Source organism: Pseudonaja textilis, chromosome 1 (assembly GCF_049901715.1).
Source record: "Pseudonaja textilis isolate UNSWEBS1 chromosome 1, rPseTex1.2, whole genome shotgun sequence".
NCBI classification, from domain to species: Eukaryota; Metazoa; Chordata; class Lepidosauria; order Squamata; family Elapidae; genus Pseudonaja; species Pseudonaja textilis.
In genome coordinates, this window is record NC_141990.1 from 229,284,275 (window position 1) to 229,303,925 (window position 19,651).

Genomic DNA, 19,651 nt, shown 5'->3' on the forward strand with positions numbered 1-19,651 from the left:
ATTTTTCTTTAGCTGCCCACACTAATGCTGCCCTTAATGTAGTAGCCTTCAGACTAGGTGCAAACACCTCATCATAGTCATTTGCTGTCTGATTGAATCCTTGTGCTACTAACCTGGCTTTATGGGTAACAGTCCCATCTACACCTGTCTTCAGTTTATATATCCATTTACATCCTATGGCATGTTTACCTGGTGGTAACTTAACATTTTCTTTTTAATGATTCCAGTTCCTTATCCATTGCTTTCTGCCAAGCAGCCTGATCCTTAGCAGGATACAGTTTTAGTTCACTATAATTACTTGGAACTGTATTCACTTGGCATACAACACTATCCTGATATCTATCAGGTGGTTGTGTTACTCCAGTTGAATGTCTTGGTAATACAGGGCTAACTGGTGGATTTTCTTGTGCCACCTGCTCCTGTTCTTCTACCTCCTCCTGTGCCTGTTCTCCTACTTCCTCCTGTTCTTCCTTTTTAATGGCTATTTGTTGTTTACTGATATCATCTTTAGTGTCAATAATAATATCATTGCTGGATTCTTGTTCCAGTTTATCCCACCCAACGTGCTCGAGAAATTTTGCACTAGCGCTACAATAAACATGAGCTGTGCCTTGATCCCAAAATCTAAATGATCTATAGTTGGCCTCATAACCCACAAAAAATAACTTCTTAGCTCGATGTTGCCCTTTCAGTCTTACTTGTGAGGGAATATGCTCCCATGCTGGAGTTCCAAATGTGTGTAGGTAACTTAAATTTGGCTTTCTGCCATGCCAACAAGTAAATGGCAATTCTCCAGTTGTTGTATTAACTACATTGTTTAAAACATGGTTACTACACATTAGTTACTACACATTCAGCCTCAGGAGGCCGAAAAATGGCCCTTCCTGAAATACTAGAAGTGCTCATTTTCAGCCTCTGGAGAGCCTCTGGCTGAAAAGGGGCCCATTTTGGCACTTCCAGTATTTCCAGAAGGCCCATTTTTTTTTTGGCCTCCCAAGGCTTCAGAGGCTTCCCTCAAGCCTCTGGGAGGGTGAAAACAACTTCTCACAAGCTCCAGAGGCTGAAAATGGGCACTTCTGATATTTCTGGAAGTCCTGTTTTTCGGCCTCCTGAGGCTGCAGAGGCTTCCCTTGAGCCTCGGGAGGGCAAAAATAGCCTCAAAGGGACTAAAAATCAGCTGGGAGGCACACGCATGTGCAATGCAGGTAAGTTTGGCTGGGGCTCGCGTGCCTGCACAAATGGCTCTGTGTGCCATCTATAGTATGCGTGCCATAGGTTCGCCATCACAGCTTTAGGAGAAACATGGGTTGTCAAGAGGAGCAGGGCTATCTCTGAATTGCCACCAACCCATTGGCACCACCTCATTTTGATTTTTAAGAAACTATTGAATAAAATTGTATTTTACCTGGCTTTTTGAACAGGAGTTAACGGATTTAATCTTTTCATAGTCTTTTATACGTAATCTTACATTGTTTCTGTTACATCTGAAACACTGGATATTGGTTTATAGTTGGATGTTTTCAAAATCTATTTGTATATATTTTTAAAAAATTCAGAAGGAAGATAAAAATATAGAGCAAAAAAAAAATCAACAGCAATCTTAAAGTGCAAGAAAGAAAAACAAGCAAAAAAGAGAGAAGAAAAGGCATATAAAGAACTGACTGCCAATCTTCTACATGGCAATCATAAGTACAGCAGTTCTAACTATAAGTACAATTATAAATTTACTTCTTACTCTATGGTATCAACATGCCCCTCTTCTTTCTATAATCTGCTCACTTGTTCTAAATTCATTTTTTTTCTGTTTTATACAAGAAGTCCAGAAGGTTTTTCAGTCAGGGATAAATGTTGATATTCTCTTTTCTTTGATTAAACGAAAAAGCAATTTAGCTGTCTTATCAAGTTCCATCATCTTCATCACCCTTTTCTCATTGTGGGTAGTGCCAAATCTTTTCATCTTTGTATGCACAATAATCTCGCTGCATGTTATCATAAATGGAAACAAAGTTCCATGACTTCTTTTTCCTAACTGTCCATCAATACAAAAGGGAGAAAAAAAAATCTCTGGTTTCAGTTGTACATTAGTCTTTAAAATCTTCTGAATCAATGTGTGTATTTGAATCCCCATTTTTCTAATTTTTTTTACCCATTCATCAAACATGATGAAATGTCTCTTCTTGTTCATGTTTCCAACATAAATTTGATATAAATTTATACATTATAAACAATTTCTCTGGGGACGTCTCAATGGTTTTGTGGGGAATAAGTTAAATGTCGATTTTGTTCTAAAATGCTTAGAACATGTGTTAATATATGTTAAAGAAGCTTAAGACATTTTAAACAATTGTATGCCTAAAAGACCTCTATAAAAATGGGATATCAAGCTTACATGGAACTGCACTAAAATGATAGAATACCTATCTTGTAACTTCCGGAAATGTATGTCAAAAGTTCCCTATGTTCAAGAGTGCCTGGATGTGATAGCAAATAAGTATAATGCAAACTTCTCCCTGTTATGTAATTTACTTGAGTAGTTGGTGGTGATATTTTAAATTTATTGGCCACCAACTCCAATGGACTCTCTTCAGCACACAACACTAGAAAAACCCCTTTTAAAACAGAGTTCACAAATATTGATTTCCATGGGCTAAATAGGTGGCCCCAAACTTATTAAATTATAAATAAGTTCCTTTTCCATCCAACAATTGTCATAATCTTGCTAATGCAAGGCATTAATAAAAGTACATATTATTGTGTCTTCAGTATGCTATCGTATTTTATAAGCCAGAATTACTATAGGAGAAGCCAATAGTAATAATGAAAAAACAAAGTTGGTGGCAGTGCTTAACTAGCAGAATGAGCCTCAGAGGGTAGAAAGAAATTAGGAAGAAATTGCAAAATAATTAGAGAAACATGGGGTGGAGGTACACAAGAACAGAACTAGCACATATGTTCACCATAGACTTTAACCCTGGCAATAAGAAGCTCGGTGTGAGTTAAGATTCTCTAACAGGAAATTCTCACCCTTCTTATAAAATGGGGATTCTCCATATAACTTTGAGGTTACTGTACTATAATAATGTTTTGGTTAAAATCTGTTGGATTTGGAATTGCTTTTTCCAGTGGACTTGTGTTGATAAAAACAGCTTGGGAAATATGCAGCAGTTGCCAAATATCTTGCTCTAGCTGGACAGACTTCCTCTTTTTAGCCAACACAGTATTTGGATGGTACAAGTGATGTGGCTTGATGATCAGTTATGTTTAGTCCCAATATTGGCTTGGATAATATTAAAGTGTAACTGTCAGCAGAAGAAAGAGGCCGTTCATGTGGCTGTGATCAACTGAGTGGGTTTGAATTACAAAAAGGTCATATGCGAGTAGCCCCCTGTGTTTCCAGTGCAATTTTAAAGAGGGAGGCAGGGCTATTCAAGGTTGAAACTAGTGCAGGATCTTGCCCACAGATCTGAGCCCTTTCCTTATAGAGAGTAATCAGTGGTGGGATTCAGCTGGTTTGCACTGATTCACATGAACCGGTTGTTAAGTTACCCAGCCTCCACTACCAAAGTGGATCCTGGGTGCTGCACTGCAATGGATAAATGGGCAGTGGAAAAAGAAGTCTGCTTTCCTTCCTCCTTCCCTCCATTGTAGTGCAGAGCCCAAGAACCACTTTGACTGGGGGGGAGTGGGTGTAATTTAACAACCAGTTCTCCCAGGGTCAGGTTTGTCCCACATGTGTGGTGGAGCTGGTGGACAGAGATGTGCCAGGCCTCCCATGACAGCCAACCTGACCCTGGGCAGACTGGTTGTTAAGTTATTTGAATCCCACCACCGGGGGTAACTATAAATCAACATGGATTAGAACTGTTTTATTAAAACTCCAACATCCAGGCCCAAGATTGACTCAGCCTTCCATCCTTCTGAAGTCAGTAAAATGAGGACCCGCATTGTTGGGAGCAATATGCTAATTCTGTAAACCACAGAGAGGGCTGTAAAGCACTGTGAAGCAGTAGATAAGTCTAAGTGCTGTTGCTATCTCAGCCTCCCCAAGGAAAAGTTCCTAATGATGGGTATGAACATGCACTTAATGCATTTAAACAAAGCATTAAGAATCAGGACATGTCTGCTTTACCTAAGAATGTTTTCTAGAACATACAGTGAGATATTTATATCATATAACTCTCTCTAAAATTTCAGAGGACATTAACTTTGGCCTGTAATGTTCTGCCCACAGCAGTTCTGGACAACCGATATTAAAAAGTTCCATATGAGCCCGAGTCTGTGCTCCTGTAGACAAGGAGACTACAGTTTCAATATCCTGTGTATTGCCCCCTCTGTAGGGACTCATGGACTCATAAGAACTTACCTGATTAAATATCCTGAAATTCTGATCTCTTTTATGTACAACTAGGATTGTCGGATCAGTATGATCCAGTTTTTCTGAATGTAGCTAAGTTTTGTTACACTGTCTGTAAAATTAGGCAGACCTTGATCACCCACGGATGATTTTATCATCAAGTGTAATATATTACTATGCTTTGTTCGGTTTTGCTTTATTTTAATGTTTAATTTTATGTGCTGCTCTGTGATCGTAACATAGATTGGCAATTGACAAAAACACAAGACCGAGAGGGAAGATTTTCATAAATTGTTCTGGCTGTCCAGGAGCAATAGTTTTCATTTTATATTTCTTTGTCTAATAAGAGAATATTATATCTGTTTTCCTATAACCAAGATGGACAGGAATGAGCCTAGATCAGTGTTTCTTAACCTTGGCAACTTTAAGCTGTATGGACTTCAATTCCAGAATTTTCCTACCAGCATGCTGGCTGGAGAATTGTTGGAATTGAAGTCCATACAGCTTAAAGTTGCCAAGGTTAAGAAACATTGGTTTAGGTAATATCACTTGGCTGGAGTTGTGAGGCCATAATGTGCTCCAAAACTTTATCAAATATGCCAAATTGCAACTGGCTGTCTGAAAATATAGCACCTACATTTGTTTTTACTCTTGCTTTTTCCAGAGTTGGAGACTCTTAACTTTTCAGAAAGACATTACTGATTTCTAAGCTCTAAATACCCAGACCATTTTAAAGCTAATATTACAAGAAAGTATGCAAGTGGTTGTTTTATTTTGCATACCTGGATAATACATTTTGGTTTATTCTGCAGCTGTTCACATTCCACATACCTTTATTATAATTAAGGGTGGGGGTTTTTTTTGTCTAAAGCTAGAACTTTCAGTTATTCAGTTGTTTATTTGCTGATAAACAAATGGCTTCAATTTAATTTTTTTACATATACATTAATATTTATTTTAAGGAATCTCAGACTTATCCCAAGTACATTTTATTTAACATATTTATAACTTACCTACAATGCAGAGGATCTTGTAATAGATTACATTATATAATGTGTTGTACTGATAAAGGAGAATATTTGTAGTTCAAGATTGAAATGAGGGGCCTTTGGTGCTCTTGGAGCTTAGTTGTTTTAATGCAGACATTTCATTACCCAAACTAGGTAACATCATCAGTACTAGTAAGGAATGGCTCTCCGTTTATATGCTAGTAATTTGCCCTGTCAGTGTTGTTGGGAATTGTCTTAGAGGTTCTTTGGTTGAGCTGTTTAGTGTTTGCTTGTTTGGCAGTTCCTTGATTTGGGGCATTGTTTAGTTCTTGATTGTTGGTCTGATTTTAATTTGATGCTCACATCATTGATGTTAATCTTGGTATTAGTCTATCCATTTTGTTGGAAGAAGTTGTACGTGTGACCTGTTTCCTTTTTTCTGCACTGTGTTTGTCTTATCTGAATAGAGTTCTTACACAAGAACAAGCCAAATCCAAAAACACTAGAGAAGTTCTGGAAGCCTGGCATTCTGACAAATTGGCCATCAGTAGATACAATACATATAAACAATATCTACATACTCTGCAGAAGAGATGATGAACAATCCAAAAGGGAACAATAAGACCCAAGTACCTCATCACCAGCAATCAACACCCAGATGAGCATAGATTAACACCAAGATTAACCTTAGACCAACAGTCAAGAAGTAATATTACCTCGGTTAAGAAACTGCCAAATAAGCTAACATTAAACAACCCAAGCAAATAACCCCCAAAACTACTCCCACCAAGGCTGACAGGGCAGGCCACTAGAAAATAAACTGGGAGAAAACGCCACTCTTTACTACCGCAGATTATGTTACCTAGTTTGAGTAATGAAACATCTGCAAGACAATAACCAAGCTCTGAGAGCAGCAAGGACCTCTCATAGTGTAGAGTATTATTTTCATCAGTAAGTGTCCAGTAATATTTACCATGTAAAATAATGGAGTGATGCTTCATTTTGTTTTGTTTATTGACATTCATAGTCTTCCTTTTTTGCTAGCTAATGAATATTATCAATAACTTAGGTGTCTATCTGGCAGAGGAATGATGTCTTACACACTAATCTTGTATTTAAGAATTCCCATAGTCATTTAACATTGGTTTGGGGTGATACAAGCTAAAATCCAAAATTTTTGAGAAGTCAGGTTTCTTATTCTTATTTTTTACATACATACCAGAGGTGGTATTCTGCAGGTTCTGACCAGTTCTGGAGAACCGGTAGCAGAAATTTTCAGTAGTTCAGAGAACCGGCAAATACCACCTCTGATTGGAGATTTTACAGTATACTTCCCTGCCACGCCCACCAAGCCACGCTCACAAAAACGGTAGTAAAACATTTTGAATCCCACCACTGATACATACACCTGCATGCCTATACATACACCATAAACTACAAAACTGCCAGAAAATTTATGTATAGCCTAAGTGATGCCATTTTGATTTTTCAGTACAAAGGGAGAGCAAACTTGCATGTATTTGAAGATTGGTGTGGAGGAGCTGTGGGACATCTAAGGAAGAATCTGCATTTTCCCCTGTATCCTCATGTGAGTATAATCTATTCTCCAAAAAGATGCCAGTTCTTCATAGCTTCTAAGAGAGTGCTTCTTCTATTTTTCTATGCAGTAAATATTCTTAAGTTCTTCTGAAGTGAATTTACATTTTGTTAAATGTAATTTGGCTTTATCTGAATGATGGTGAATGCCATTCGTTCATTCGTTCGTTTACAGCATTTGTAAATTGTTCCTATCATTCTGACTCTTTGTATACAACAAAGAAATTAAAATCAAAGTGTACAAAAGTAAAATAATCAGTCTTTTCTCGCAAGTCCCATCATGATTCTCCTAATTAAAGATTGTGCTGTCCAGAAATTATTGGAGTTCAGTACAACCTAAGGACATAAATTTGAGTAAAAATGTAGTCTATGCAGCTTCCTGTCCCTATGATTGTGGCCAAATATGGGAACTCTCACAAAATTAGAATCTGATAGAGGAAGCTATACAGTAGTGAGGGAAGATCAGCAGTGCAATAGAAATTCCCACTTGATTTCATTTATTCTTATAAATGGTGCCTTTAGGTTCTTTCAATAGTCACTTTGCTGGATGAGTGAATGAATTTTATAGCCAAAGGCCAGCAATGTAAAAGAGCTTAGAAGAGGAAAACATCAAGACAATAGTGCAATACATAATAAAGCAAACAGTAACACTAAAGTAATGGGACATTATTTACTGTATCTGAAGAGAAAGTTTAACTGGCATTCCCTCACTCTGCTGATGTTTTGTGTAATGCTTTAAATTTGCACAATACATAGGAGAAGCTCATATATATAAATTCTGTTTTCCAGTGTGGTATCACAGTGAATACAGTTGGATAGCATTGGTCCAACATTCCACTTTCCCACTGTGAAGTGGAAAATTACATGCAAGGAACTTCTTTTTTCCTTTCTAACTTTTAGACTCGTACAACAGTAAAAAAGTTGGCTGTGTCACCCAAGTGGAAAAATTACGGGCTACGTATTTTTGGCTACATTCATCCCTTCAAAGATGGTGAGTACAATAACTTCTCCTTCAAGGGCAAAGCTTCCTTTCTGGAATTTCTCTCCCTTAGCTTCATGCCAGGATATTTTTATTCAAAAAAAATCCCCTATTATTGCCTTTCTCCCACAGTCTCACACTGGGCATTGTTGTGCAGCTTCAGAAGAATTATCTAAGTAATAAGCACAAAACAATTTGTAAACCAACTGACACACCGTATGTATATATATGAAAGATGTCTTGATGTTTTTATGTTTTGTTTGTCTATGTTTGTCTTAAAAACCAATAAAAAATTTTTTTTAAAAAAGAAGAATTATCTAAGTAATGATTGTAACACATTTAACTCCTCAGTGGCCCTTCCCAGGTCATAAGTTTCATGTCTTCAAAAAGCTTATGAGACTTTTGAATAAAGTATTTCTTTCTCTCCCCACCCACTCTTAAAAATAAACCAAACAATAAGGCACTGTCACTCCAGGTTTTTGAGATCAGACAGTAACGTTTAAGAACACATGACATTGTAGGTAGCCTGCTAGGACAGGAAACAAATTTAAATTTCAACTTTCCTGCTCTTAATTAGCTAAATTCTCTTTCCTTGTCTTATAGGAGATTTTCAGTTTTCTGTAGCTTCGGATGATAATTCTGAATTTTGGTTCAGCTCTGATGAGACCCCAGCCAATATACGTCTGGTGGCGTTTGTGGGCAAGGTGGGCAACTTTTGATAATAAATGATGATAAGGGCATCGTAGCAGCTTTCCATTGGTCGATGTGCTTCTTACAGCCTTTTTAGAAACAGTACCATTTGGCATCATCTCTTTGGTTCCTTGCTGAGAGAGTTAAATGTAAATGAAACTGTAGTGTTGCCACTGGGAGACATATAAACCTTGAACCAACTCAGCTGTGAATTTTACGTCTGGAGGCTGCATAATTAAAACCTGGATGTATTGTACAAAATTCAAATGTGTGTGTGTTTGAGGGTCTGTTTGAAATTCTCACATGTTACAATAGTGATATTTTATATGCAAGCCCCCTTCTGCTCCTGTGGTTCACAGCTTGAGCCCATTTGGTTTTTTCAACTAACACTGCCTTGTTGCATTGTAGGTCTCTTGTCTATGGCTGTAGCAAGGTTTATGCTTATTTCTCTCAGTTCATTTAGAGTGGAAATAGAGTTCTCATTTCCATACTATGTATAGAGAGTCTATTTACCTCTATGTTGTGGAGTAAAGAAAATGCTGGAAATAAGGCACGTTTTCCCATATAAAGGAGGAAATTTGCAGTTTGATTTCAGGCAAAATGTTTTGGTTTATTGAGTTAGTTAATTAGTTATTACACTTATTTATGCACTGCCAAGCTCCCAGATTCTGGATGATTTACAAATTAACTATCGTAAAAGCATATAAAATCCCAAACAATTACTCTGTGCAACTGCCAGACCAAGCCATCATAACCCAAAAAAACCAATCAAATAAAAATGAAGCAGGAGCCCAGTGTCACAAAAAAAAAAAGTTTATTAAAGCCCACATTATTTTGTAAAAGGTGATTAAACAAAACTATACTGGCAGATTGGAGGAAAGTCTGAATTAGAACTTCGAGGTTAAATTATTTCCATAGCCTTAAGGCCACCAGAAGACAGCTTCTTGGTCCATGACCCTGTGACTTCGTCAGGGATCAGGGCCCTCAGCATCCCTTGCATGTAGAGGTGGGGAGCATCCAATTAGGAGAGGCAGGTCCTCAGATAACTTAAAGCCAAGTCACAAAGGGCATTACAGATTAAGGGGAAAAAATTGGATTGGCTCTGGGAAACTAACAGTAACCATAACATCATATTACAACTCTCACTAACCAGGCAATTGCATTTTTACCAATTGAATTTTACAGATAGACATAACCCCCAGAAAAGCATATTATAGTCATTTAATTGTTGGGTGTGATCATATGGTAAGGTTTCTTTACCCAGGAAAGACTGCAAATGGCACACCAATATAAGATGGACAAGAACTCCCTCTGGTCCTAGGGTCTATCTCTTGTTCTAGTTACTGACCTGAAGTTTTTCAGGAAATTGCCTAAGCCACAGATCTTCCTCTTCAAAAGGGTAACCTCCTCAGATCTATTAAAGGATCAGAAATAAAGGAGGATTCAATCTGAGCTATGAAGTCTCTTACAGCATGAGGCAAAGACTTCTCCAGCACCTCTGGTCTGGCCTAGGATGATTTTATGCAACTGGTTATCATGATCAGTGCCTGTTGAAGGACCTGAAATCTAGGAGGGCATATATCTAGCAGAACTACATGCCTCCTTTAGTGATGCATGCTGAGTCTGCCCATTCGTGTGCTGCCAGGTCATGAATGAAAGAGGTCTTGTTATGAACAAACTTGATATTTACTAAGACATCCAGAAGTCTAACTTTCAGGTTCAAGTCCCCAAAGGTGCTTTTTCAGGAGGCAACTGGACTTTCTTGTTTTTTCATCTTTGAAGACTTTTGCTTCTCATCTAAGAAGCTTCTTCAGCTCTGACAGGATAGTGGGGAATGGAAGGATTTATATTCCTTGCAGAGAGCTGGTCATTTGCATCCTTAGAGAGTCCTTGAAGCACTTGGAGGTTTATCTGTGTCTTCAGGGTCACCTGAGTAGTGCTCCTGGTTCCTGTAATCTGCAGTTTTTTCCTCTGGAAATCCATTCCTACTCCTACACCATCGAAAGGGTATTCATCCCAAATTGTATAGCTAAAAGTCGGTAGAGATTCTCAGTCATCCAGGTCATGGTTGTCCCAAAGGTGCTTTTTCAGGAGGCAACTGGACTCTCTTGTTTTTTCTTCTTTGAAGATGTTCAGGTTCAAGGGTGAGTACCTAGGAACAAATGGAAATCTGCACCAAATTGTGCTTCCTCTTTTTCCTGTAACAGCCAACCTATCATCCTTTATCAAATCTATCTCTTCACGACCCAAGCAGTTGGGCATCCTATTAAAATCCATTCATACTGTGAATGCTTTGCTGTTTTCAGGGAAAGTAGCATAAGAAATGAAAAATTTACAAAATAACTTCAGTAGAGAAACCTTCAATGTTTGTGAGTTTTAGCTCAGCTGTTCAACTTTAAAATGTTTGAAAACAGCTAAATAAATGCTTCTGCCCCCATGCTGTCAACAGTCCCTCTGTAGATTTTTCTGAATCTGGGAAAAGTGCATTCCTGTGCATTTATAGACACAAATGTAATAGACAAAGAGAGAATTAATGCAACCCCTTGGGCTATTTTGAGTTCTATAATCATAGCACTGCTTTGCTGTTCAGCAAATACTATATCTTTGACAGAAGCAGCAAAGTTATGTTAGAGGCCTCAAGGACTGCTCATTCAATATTACTGGTGTGCTTATACATTAAATACTAATGGCCTGTTATACCTTAAATGGAATCAGAAAAAGATTTCAAAGAAAAGGTTGGATCTGTGAAACAACTCCAGAGTTGTCTGACTCTGCCCTTAGCCTGACTTCTCACAAATAGGATTTTTTAAATCTGGAAACCTAAAAGGTATATTTTGAGAAGTTAGAGAATTTGGTAATACCTGCTGTATAATGTTTAAAGATGGAAATATGCATTGTGTTTTATTTGAACAGAATTCTCACATGCAATGAGAATGGTGTTCCTACTTTATCCCCTAGTTACCAGAACTATTATATGGGACTACTTTAGTCTAGTCACTCATGGTCTAATGCCTTTAGGAATTGTAACTCTCCAACTTGCAGCCAGCAAGATCAAAGATGAAAGACACCTTCTGAACAACACCAGCTAGGCAGATCTAGATTCTGCAAAGAAATGGCTTCAGGCAAAAGTTTCCTGTGCTTGGAGTTACTTCTCTATGATTCCTTATTCCAACCAAGAGTATGAGAGGAATACGAAGGAAATGCTATTTGTAAAAACTCTTAGTTGCTTTCACAATTGTTTCAAGAAGCCAGGAAGGGATAGGGTTGTTTTTAAATAGCAATGTGAGCAGAATGTTTTTGTACCAGAAAGAGATGTGAAAGGGTTAAACTATACTTCCTGCACCATTTTTTTCAGCCCTGAATTAAAGCCTCTGAATTTGCTTGTCAGTAAAGAGCAAAGAAGAAAGAGAACCATTGGGAGAAAAACACATACAAATACTGTGTGTATGATTAATAGCTTGGTTCTAAAAACATTAGGAAGTAGGTAATTTCTAGCAACACTCTTTCAAGACAGAGAAGTTTTCATGTGAAATTGATCAGATTTCATATCTGTTTTCCCTTCCTCTGAACACATGTTTTTATTGCTTATCTCACTTATTTCAAAGACTGTCTCTCAAACACTGGGAAGTTTTGAAATCCCCAGGGTGTACCAAACAGATTTATAATCTGTGTTTTTGACATTCTGTTAACAAATTAAAGCAACACAAAATTAAATCTTCCTTTATGGTCATATTTTAAATGTGCATGGCCAATTCCCAGAACAGCCATAGTTCTCTCCATGTGTATATTTGTAATAGATGCACAAAGGCCAGGGTCAAAACTTGCACATATATGCCCCTTTTCACATATAAAGAACATTCACATGTTCTGATCCATGCCCTTTTCCAACAAATCAAACACAACCCAAAAGGAACAGAAACCTTGTAATGCTTTTGCAAAATAATTAACTGTGATAAACACAAGCCCTGCCAAACTGTGTGAGACTTGCCAAAAGATAATAGACAAGAAATAATTTGTAATACAAGAATTTTCAAATACAAACTCAGGATACTGGAATATCCACGAAGCTGGAGTTTCAAAACATCTTTGCCTTCTGCAAAGTACGTTCATTTCACAGCTGGCTTTTATCTTCTTCAAGGAGGGGCCATTACCTTGCAGCCTTACTCCTGAGTCGCCCATGCTGTTGTAGCTGCTCTTTCCTCCGAGCAATCCTGCGCACACGCACACTTAGCATAGGCTCCTCGGGAACCTCCTCATCACTGCTGACAGCCCCCACAATCTCTGAAGGCAGCAGTCCATTCCCTAATGGTCCTGGCCCCTCATCTGAATCATCGGTCTCCTCAGCCATCCGCACCTGCGGCTGGCTAACCACAACAAGAATACCCAGACCTAGGATCAGTGCCACATCCCTGTGTTATGAGAATGGTGTGGAATTTTCTGAAATTCCAGCTGAGATTATTAATTTACAGATTAGTTGTTACCTCATAACAAATGTTTCAAAGGCAGTTCCATAGCTTTTCCTCTGGGTGTTCCATTGCTCTGCCTCCCACCTCCTGGAATTTCTCCTCTACTGAAGCCAACATGTTTAGTGCCCTGTCACCCCTCCTCCCCATTTTCTTTAAGAATAATTGGAAAAGCAATGTTGTTGTTACTTTCACAAAGCTACCATTTTTATTCCCTCCCCATAAATGCAAATACAAAGGGGGGGAAATGAGATTGGGAGGGATAGGATGCAGGCTGGAACATTGATTTTCTTGTAATTTGCATACTTTTCCATCTTCTTTGATTCCAGCTCTAGGTAGCAGAGATGGGAATGCTAACAAAGACACAAATGGTTTTTTTAAAAAAATCATTTGTGAGCTGAAACTGGGACAGAGACAAAAAAAAGAAGAAAAAGTTGTAGCTGGCAAAGTTACAACTACTTTTATCTCAGGCATTATTTATTTATTAGATTTTTATGCAGCTTTTATTACTTTATATATAACTCAAGGCAGGGAGCATACCTAATACTCCTGCCTCCTCCTATTTTTCTCACAACAGCAACCCTCTGTGGTGAATTGCATTGAGAGAGAGTGACTGGCCCAAAATCACCCAGCTGGCTTTCATGCCTAAAGTGGGATCAGAACTCACTTTCTCTTGATTTCTTGACCACCTATTCAACCACTACACAAAAGTGATTTTCACTATTATAGAGATTGGAGGCCCTATCATGGGGTAAGCTTACAATTTTTGGATTATCACAGATGTGACCAGTTGCAAGCCATTCTTGTTTGATCAGTCCTTTTCAATTTTGCCTATTTGCAAAAGCCAAGCCTGGTTGAATTAGATTAGTGCTTGAATAGGAGAGCATCAAAAGATCTCAGTAGGCGAGATTGGAAATGTAATAATAATAATAATAATAATAATAATAATAATAATAATAATAATAATAATAATAATAATAATAATAATGATGATGATGATGTAACAACAACAGAAGAAAGCAATAGTAACAAATTTCTCCGAATAGCTGTTTTTTTAAAGCAGATGTCAGTTGTCACTAATGAGGTTATTAGGAAACATCAATATTTTTTATTTCTGCAAAAAAAATGAAACAATATCTTCGTTTTTTCTTCTTTCCCCTGCCCCCTCCTTAGCTGGGCTCTGAGTGGACTGCTCCAGGAGAATTCACAAAATTTAGCTCTCAAGTCTCGAAGCCAATCCGGTAGGTGCTTCCACCATATCCTTCCATTTTTCATTTTGACGGATAGACTGATCCTAAGAATTAAAGGAAGAATAATTCACTACTTTTGAAAGTGACAAAGGGGAGCAGCCAAGTCATGAAGTGGAAGAATGGATTTTCATTTTTCTTCAGGCTGCTTTGTTTTTGCTTTAATTCTCTCCACTAAAATCTGTGGAAGTGGAGGTTACTGTAGCCTCAAGAGTGCATAATCCATGGGCTCAATCTGAAAGCACTTAACGGAGGTAAGTTGAACTTTTGAATTGATAAGTCCAAGGCCAGCCACAGAGCACTCTGTTTTGGTTTCCTGTTGCTGATGGGAAGACTTTCTATGGGGAGTATCTCCAGAACAGATTCAACCCAGCAGGAGAATCTTGTTCTCTTTCTTCAACCACCCTTCTGAATTTCCCAATTTTCTCACAGTCCCCTACTCAGGCCACTAGGCATTGACTCTTTCCAACAAGTCACGCAAAGAGGACATTGCAGAAAGACTTCATATTTCAGTATACTTATGTCAGAGTCTGTGTAATCTGCCCCCATTCAGCTTCAGTATTGAATTAGGTCCATGAGATGGACAGAACTGGCCAGTTGAAGCCCTTGCCCCAAAAGAGTTGCTCTGAACTTTTTGCCTGACCAGGTAAAATAATGACCTCCACATTGGAGGTGTGGTCGAAGTGGGGGGGTGCTTTTTTCAAAGAGCTTACAAATTCACAAATATCAGGTGGTCATATACCATGTGATTCCACATTTAGAAGTAACATGTTGTGTATTAAAGAGAGTTGACTTTTAGAAGAAACAGGATGCTGAATAACAGCTATGAAAATATATTGAGGCAAGTAGAGAGTCTGCAGCAAAGCGGGATTAGTTATGGCAAGCCCTTCCCTTACATACCTGTGTTGTGACCCAACTGTGGAGCAGGGCTTGCTCAGTAATAGCATTGGGACCAGCCTAGTGAGTTCTTTTTTGCTGGTAATTGCCAATTGCCAGCTGAAAGCAGAGTAGTAGCTGACCTGATTTCTGTTGTTTGTTTTGCTAACAGCAAACAACTAAACTGCCATTTTTATGTTGTTATTATGGTCAGCCACACAATTAGCCAGATGTTTTGGCATTTTTGATAGTGTTTAAATGCTGGTGATGCTCCAGATGTTTTAGGATTGCACCCAAGATGCTTATTAGTATTGGTACTACCTTTGCTTTATTTTGCTATCGTCATTCTATTTGCAGGTCTTGTTATTTTGTGATTTATTATTATTATTTATTATTCCAAAAATTGACTTATATCAGTTGACTTCACTGGCTTTAGACCCAACTTTCTTGACCCAAGGCCAGTTTTAATCCAAGTTCACAAAGCAATTTGCTACATTCTCATAACATTGTAGTTCCAATCAAATAAACCACACCACAACTTAACATGATGGTCTTGCTTACATGGTTTGTTAAGACTGTACTTAAACTTCAACAAACATTGAACTGTAAACTGTCCATCCTCATTTTAGGCTCTGCAAACCCAGGTTGACTCTCTCAAAGCTGCTTAAAATGGCAATTAAACTTATTTTCCCATTAGCCTTCTTCCTTTTCTTACTGACTATCTGTTCTGTATCTTTTCTTTTTCCTTTACTTTCTTCTCTTCTCTCCCTAGTTTACACTAAGGCCAGTCATTTTTAAGCTAAGCCACTTTCTGTCAAATTAGAAGTCTGACAGCTTCATTCCCATTGTTTTTATTCTTCTTTCAGTGAAGCTGGCAACTCTCTTATGGCCACGTCTTCTTTTGCTCCATCAGTTCATTGTCAAAGCTGGACCTCTCTTGGAATTTTGCTGAAGAGGTGTTTCCCTTTTACACAAAATTGTTTTCTCTTGTTTTATATCCTGTCAACAGAAAAACACAGGCCATTTAAGTAAGTGGGAGTCCTTCGAAGGTACCTGTTCTGATTCATACAGGGTTTTCAGTATTGGAGCTGCAGAATCTCTTGAAAATGACTATTTTTCTCTATTTCAATACAGTGCATCCTGTGAAGGAAATCTGTAACTGCCCAAGGCAGCCCTTTCTACTATAAAGCAGCTGTTACCTTTAGGAAGTTTTCCTAATGTTTAATCAACTTTTTTTTGGAATCTTCAGTCTCATTAGTTCTAGTTCTCTTTTTGGATACAGAACTTCTCTTCTGGTTCTTCTCATGGCAGAGTTACCATGTTTCCTGTCAATACATTATTTTCACATACGGTAAAATGGCTGCAGTTGTAACCCAGTGTGATGCAGAGACTAGGGCCAGGAAAACGTAGTTTCAAATTGATCCCCAGCCATGGGAATTCACTACTGTCTTTGGGTCAGTCACTTTTCTTTCACCCCATTGTATCTCACAAGTTGCTTGGAGGGGGAGAAGGTAAAATGGGGGGGTTGTTTTTTATTTTGTTTTTTGCAGGGAGGGTCCTCCTAAACTGTAGACTGCCCATTCATGATTTTGTGAGTTTATGCTCTTTTAACACATATAAACTCCTTTGTCCTTTCCATGCAGCAAGGGATTGTTTCGCACAGAGTTGTAATGGCATGAAAGTAATGTTTAAATAGATCTCTGTGACGGTTACAAGCTTTATTTTCCTGGAAGTCACAGCCTATGCACTAGTTTCATTTCTCTCTCAATCCCAATAAATATATTTGTCTTTTTCTCTGTCTCTCTTTTTCTTTGCATAGCCTCTTTTTTCTCTGTGTATAACCTCTGCTGTTATCATCAGACTGGAGGTGACGTGCAGGTCTTTCAGAGTTTCCTCGCTAGGGTCAAGACACCAACTGTTCCAAAGTTTTTAAGGGTTTTAAAAAATTTTAAAAATTTTAAGGGGCGTGCATAAGTGCACCATAGTGCCTACCATCCCTGTCCTATGGCCCCCTTTTATTTGTACCTCTTTCCTGTATTCTTACTCATGTTTGTACTTAAACCTATTATCTTGCAAGTGATTAACAAACTAATTGACAAACAAACTAAATAAATAAATAAATAAATAAAGTAATAAAGTAATAATGAAGATGTGTGCTGAATGCTTATTGCTTTTCTCTGTGGCTAGGGGAGAGTGATGATGACAGTCATTCAAATGAAGGAACAGAATATCAATGGACAAACACATGCCTAAAGACTAGAGGAGCTGAGACAAAGCTGACTACTGGCATGATGGAAATTTTCCAGCAGCAATACCATCATGCTGGTATTTCAGTGAAATTTTAAAAATGTGAATCTTTCAATGATCTAGCATGGATTCATTCAGGGAGGAATATTAAGATACAATATGCACTTGTGTTATTTAACAATCAAAGCACTCAGCAGATCAAGAAACAAAGGCCAATATATATTTTTACCTCAACTTTGATGTTGGAGGCATAGTGAGACTGAGAGTAATTCACTATTTCAACTCCAAAAATTATGGATTTAAAGTTCCCTGAACCCCTTGCCCAAAATTTCACCAGAAATAGAAAAGCTCTCTTGCTCTGGAATTTGGGTCACTCAAACCTTATTTATTTATTTATTTATTTTGAATGAATTTGTTTTCCCGTTCCCATGTGTCCCATTCTTGAAAACATCCCAGGTACTCTATGTATTCTTGGGTGTTCTCAAATTCCATGAGAAACAGAAATAAAAACAGCTTAATCCCAACCCATGAACTAATATGTTTGCTCATGAATTTTCTTGGAAGAACTAAAAAATTTGTTAGATTTTCTCTGAATACTACAAAGCAAAGTCAGGAGCAAGTTTTCTTTTCTTTTTTTTTAATAAAGGTTTATTTGGGTTTTCACACATACAAAATACAAGTAAAACATCTTTTTTGAAAATAGCATGGTCCCGGGTTGAACTTCTTTATACAGACACAAAACTCAATTTCATGCTCCTTTTTGTATTCTATTCCATATCTTATACTATTTTACATTTTCTAGATAGTTTTTCCCCTCTTTTTATTTTCTCGATTTTAATTTGATTATCTCATTTCAATTCAAATCATTATATTTATACTTTTGTCTGTTCTGTTTCAATTTCATATTATCTTTTCTCATTAAACAAGTTTTCTCCTGTAGTTACTAATTGGAGTATGACACCCTTATATCTTTTAATTACATCCATTCAACTCTTATTTAAACTACCAATATATACCTTAAGGTTATGACCTTCAATATAATACATAATACATAACTTCCAATCGAATTCTGCTTGGTACATTCTTATAATACACACTATATTCTTTTTTAAAAAAAGATTGTAAATATATGTAATTATAAACCCTCATTCCATTCCAGTTCAGTTCTATCATTAATAATCATTAAAATCTTAACATCTTTAACATGTATTTTCAATTAAATATCATACTTCCTTAAAAACACATATAATCTCCATAATTAATTTTTCCCTTATTTCTCTTCACATGTTTTATAAATCATTAAATATACCTTTTATTACATTTATTTATTGACAAACATTCCACTGAATTACGATAGCTATTTTATCAGACATTTTAATCATATATTGTTTCATATTTTCTAAAATTATTTCTGTTTCTAATATAACCATACTATCTTATAGTATGAATCCCTTTGCAGAATCCCTTTTTCCATTAAATTTTCACATATTATCTCTAAATAGGCCCTGTTTCTCTGTATTTTGTTTCTGTCCTTTATGACTTTTTTTCCTTTCTTCCCGCTCATCTTCTCCCCCCCGTTTTTACCCCCTTGTCTCTCTAATTCTCTCTTCTGCATTTCCCTCTTCTGTTGCTTTCTGATTTTATACTTATTTTTCACTCTATTTGGGAGGGGGGGGAGTTGTTTTTCCCAATCTTAAACTTTCCATTCTCTTTCCCCCCTTTCCTTTTTTTTCCCCATCTAAGATTACTTGTTCATTAAAGATGGCTTCTTCTTTGTCACAATCTTCTTGTTCTGCAGGCATTTCTTGTTGTTTCTCATAATTCCAAATCTCCATTTCTAAAAACTGAAATACGAAGCCAAAAGAACCTCTCCCTTCTTGTGCATCTTCTTTGTACTTTTAAAGTTCCATTTTCAGTTCTTCTAAAAGTGGAGCCATTTTAAACAGTTTTAAACACTGATTGATTGATTTTAGTCATTCAAAACAATAACCAAGAATCCAGAAATCATCAAGTAATCCAGATAGTCCCGAGTTATATCTTCTTATTTCTTTTTCAACTTTCCCTTCCTGGGGTTTTTGTTGCGATATTTCAGTTATAATGTATCTTTTGGAAGTCTTGTTGAGATTTTGCTATAAGTTCTTTTTTAATTCCAGGCAGTCTCCTCCCTTCCAGATCCTGCCCTTTTATTCTTCCTCTCTCCTTTCCTGTTT

At 37.3% G+C, this 19,651-nt stretch overlaps 2 protein-coding genes across 4 annotated transcripts in view; one reads left to right on the forward strand and one right to left on the reverse strand.

Moving 5' to 3' along the window:
- LOC113440202 (NACHT, LRR and PYD domains-containing protein 12) overlaps positions 1–19,651 on the reverse strand; it is a 432,514-nt gene that overhangs the window by 333,861 nt on the left and 79,002 nt on the right. The gene's annotated exons all lie outside the window — the stretch shown is intronic.
- B4GALNT4 (beta-1,4-N-acetyl-galactosaminyltransferase 4) overlaps positions 1–19,651 on the forward strand; it is a 193,978-nt gene that overhangs the window by 133,606 nt on the left and 40,721 nt on the right. For all 3 annotated transcript variants that reach the window (XM_087919432.1, XM_087919418.1, XM_026706455.2), the window contains exons 4-7: positions 6,836–6,931; positions 7,840–7,930; positions 8,522–8,622; positions 14,245–14,312. In XM_087919432.1, the coding sequence (XP_087775558.1) occupies positions 6,836–6,931; positions 7,840–7,930; positions 8,522–8,622; positions 14,245–14,312 (356 nt within the window). The remainder of the gene's footprint in view (positions 1–6,835; positions 6,932–7,839; positions 7,931–8,521; positions 8,623–14,244; positions 14,313–19,651) is intronic.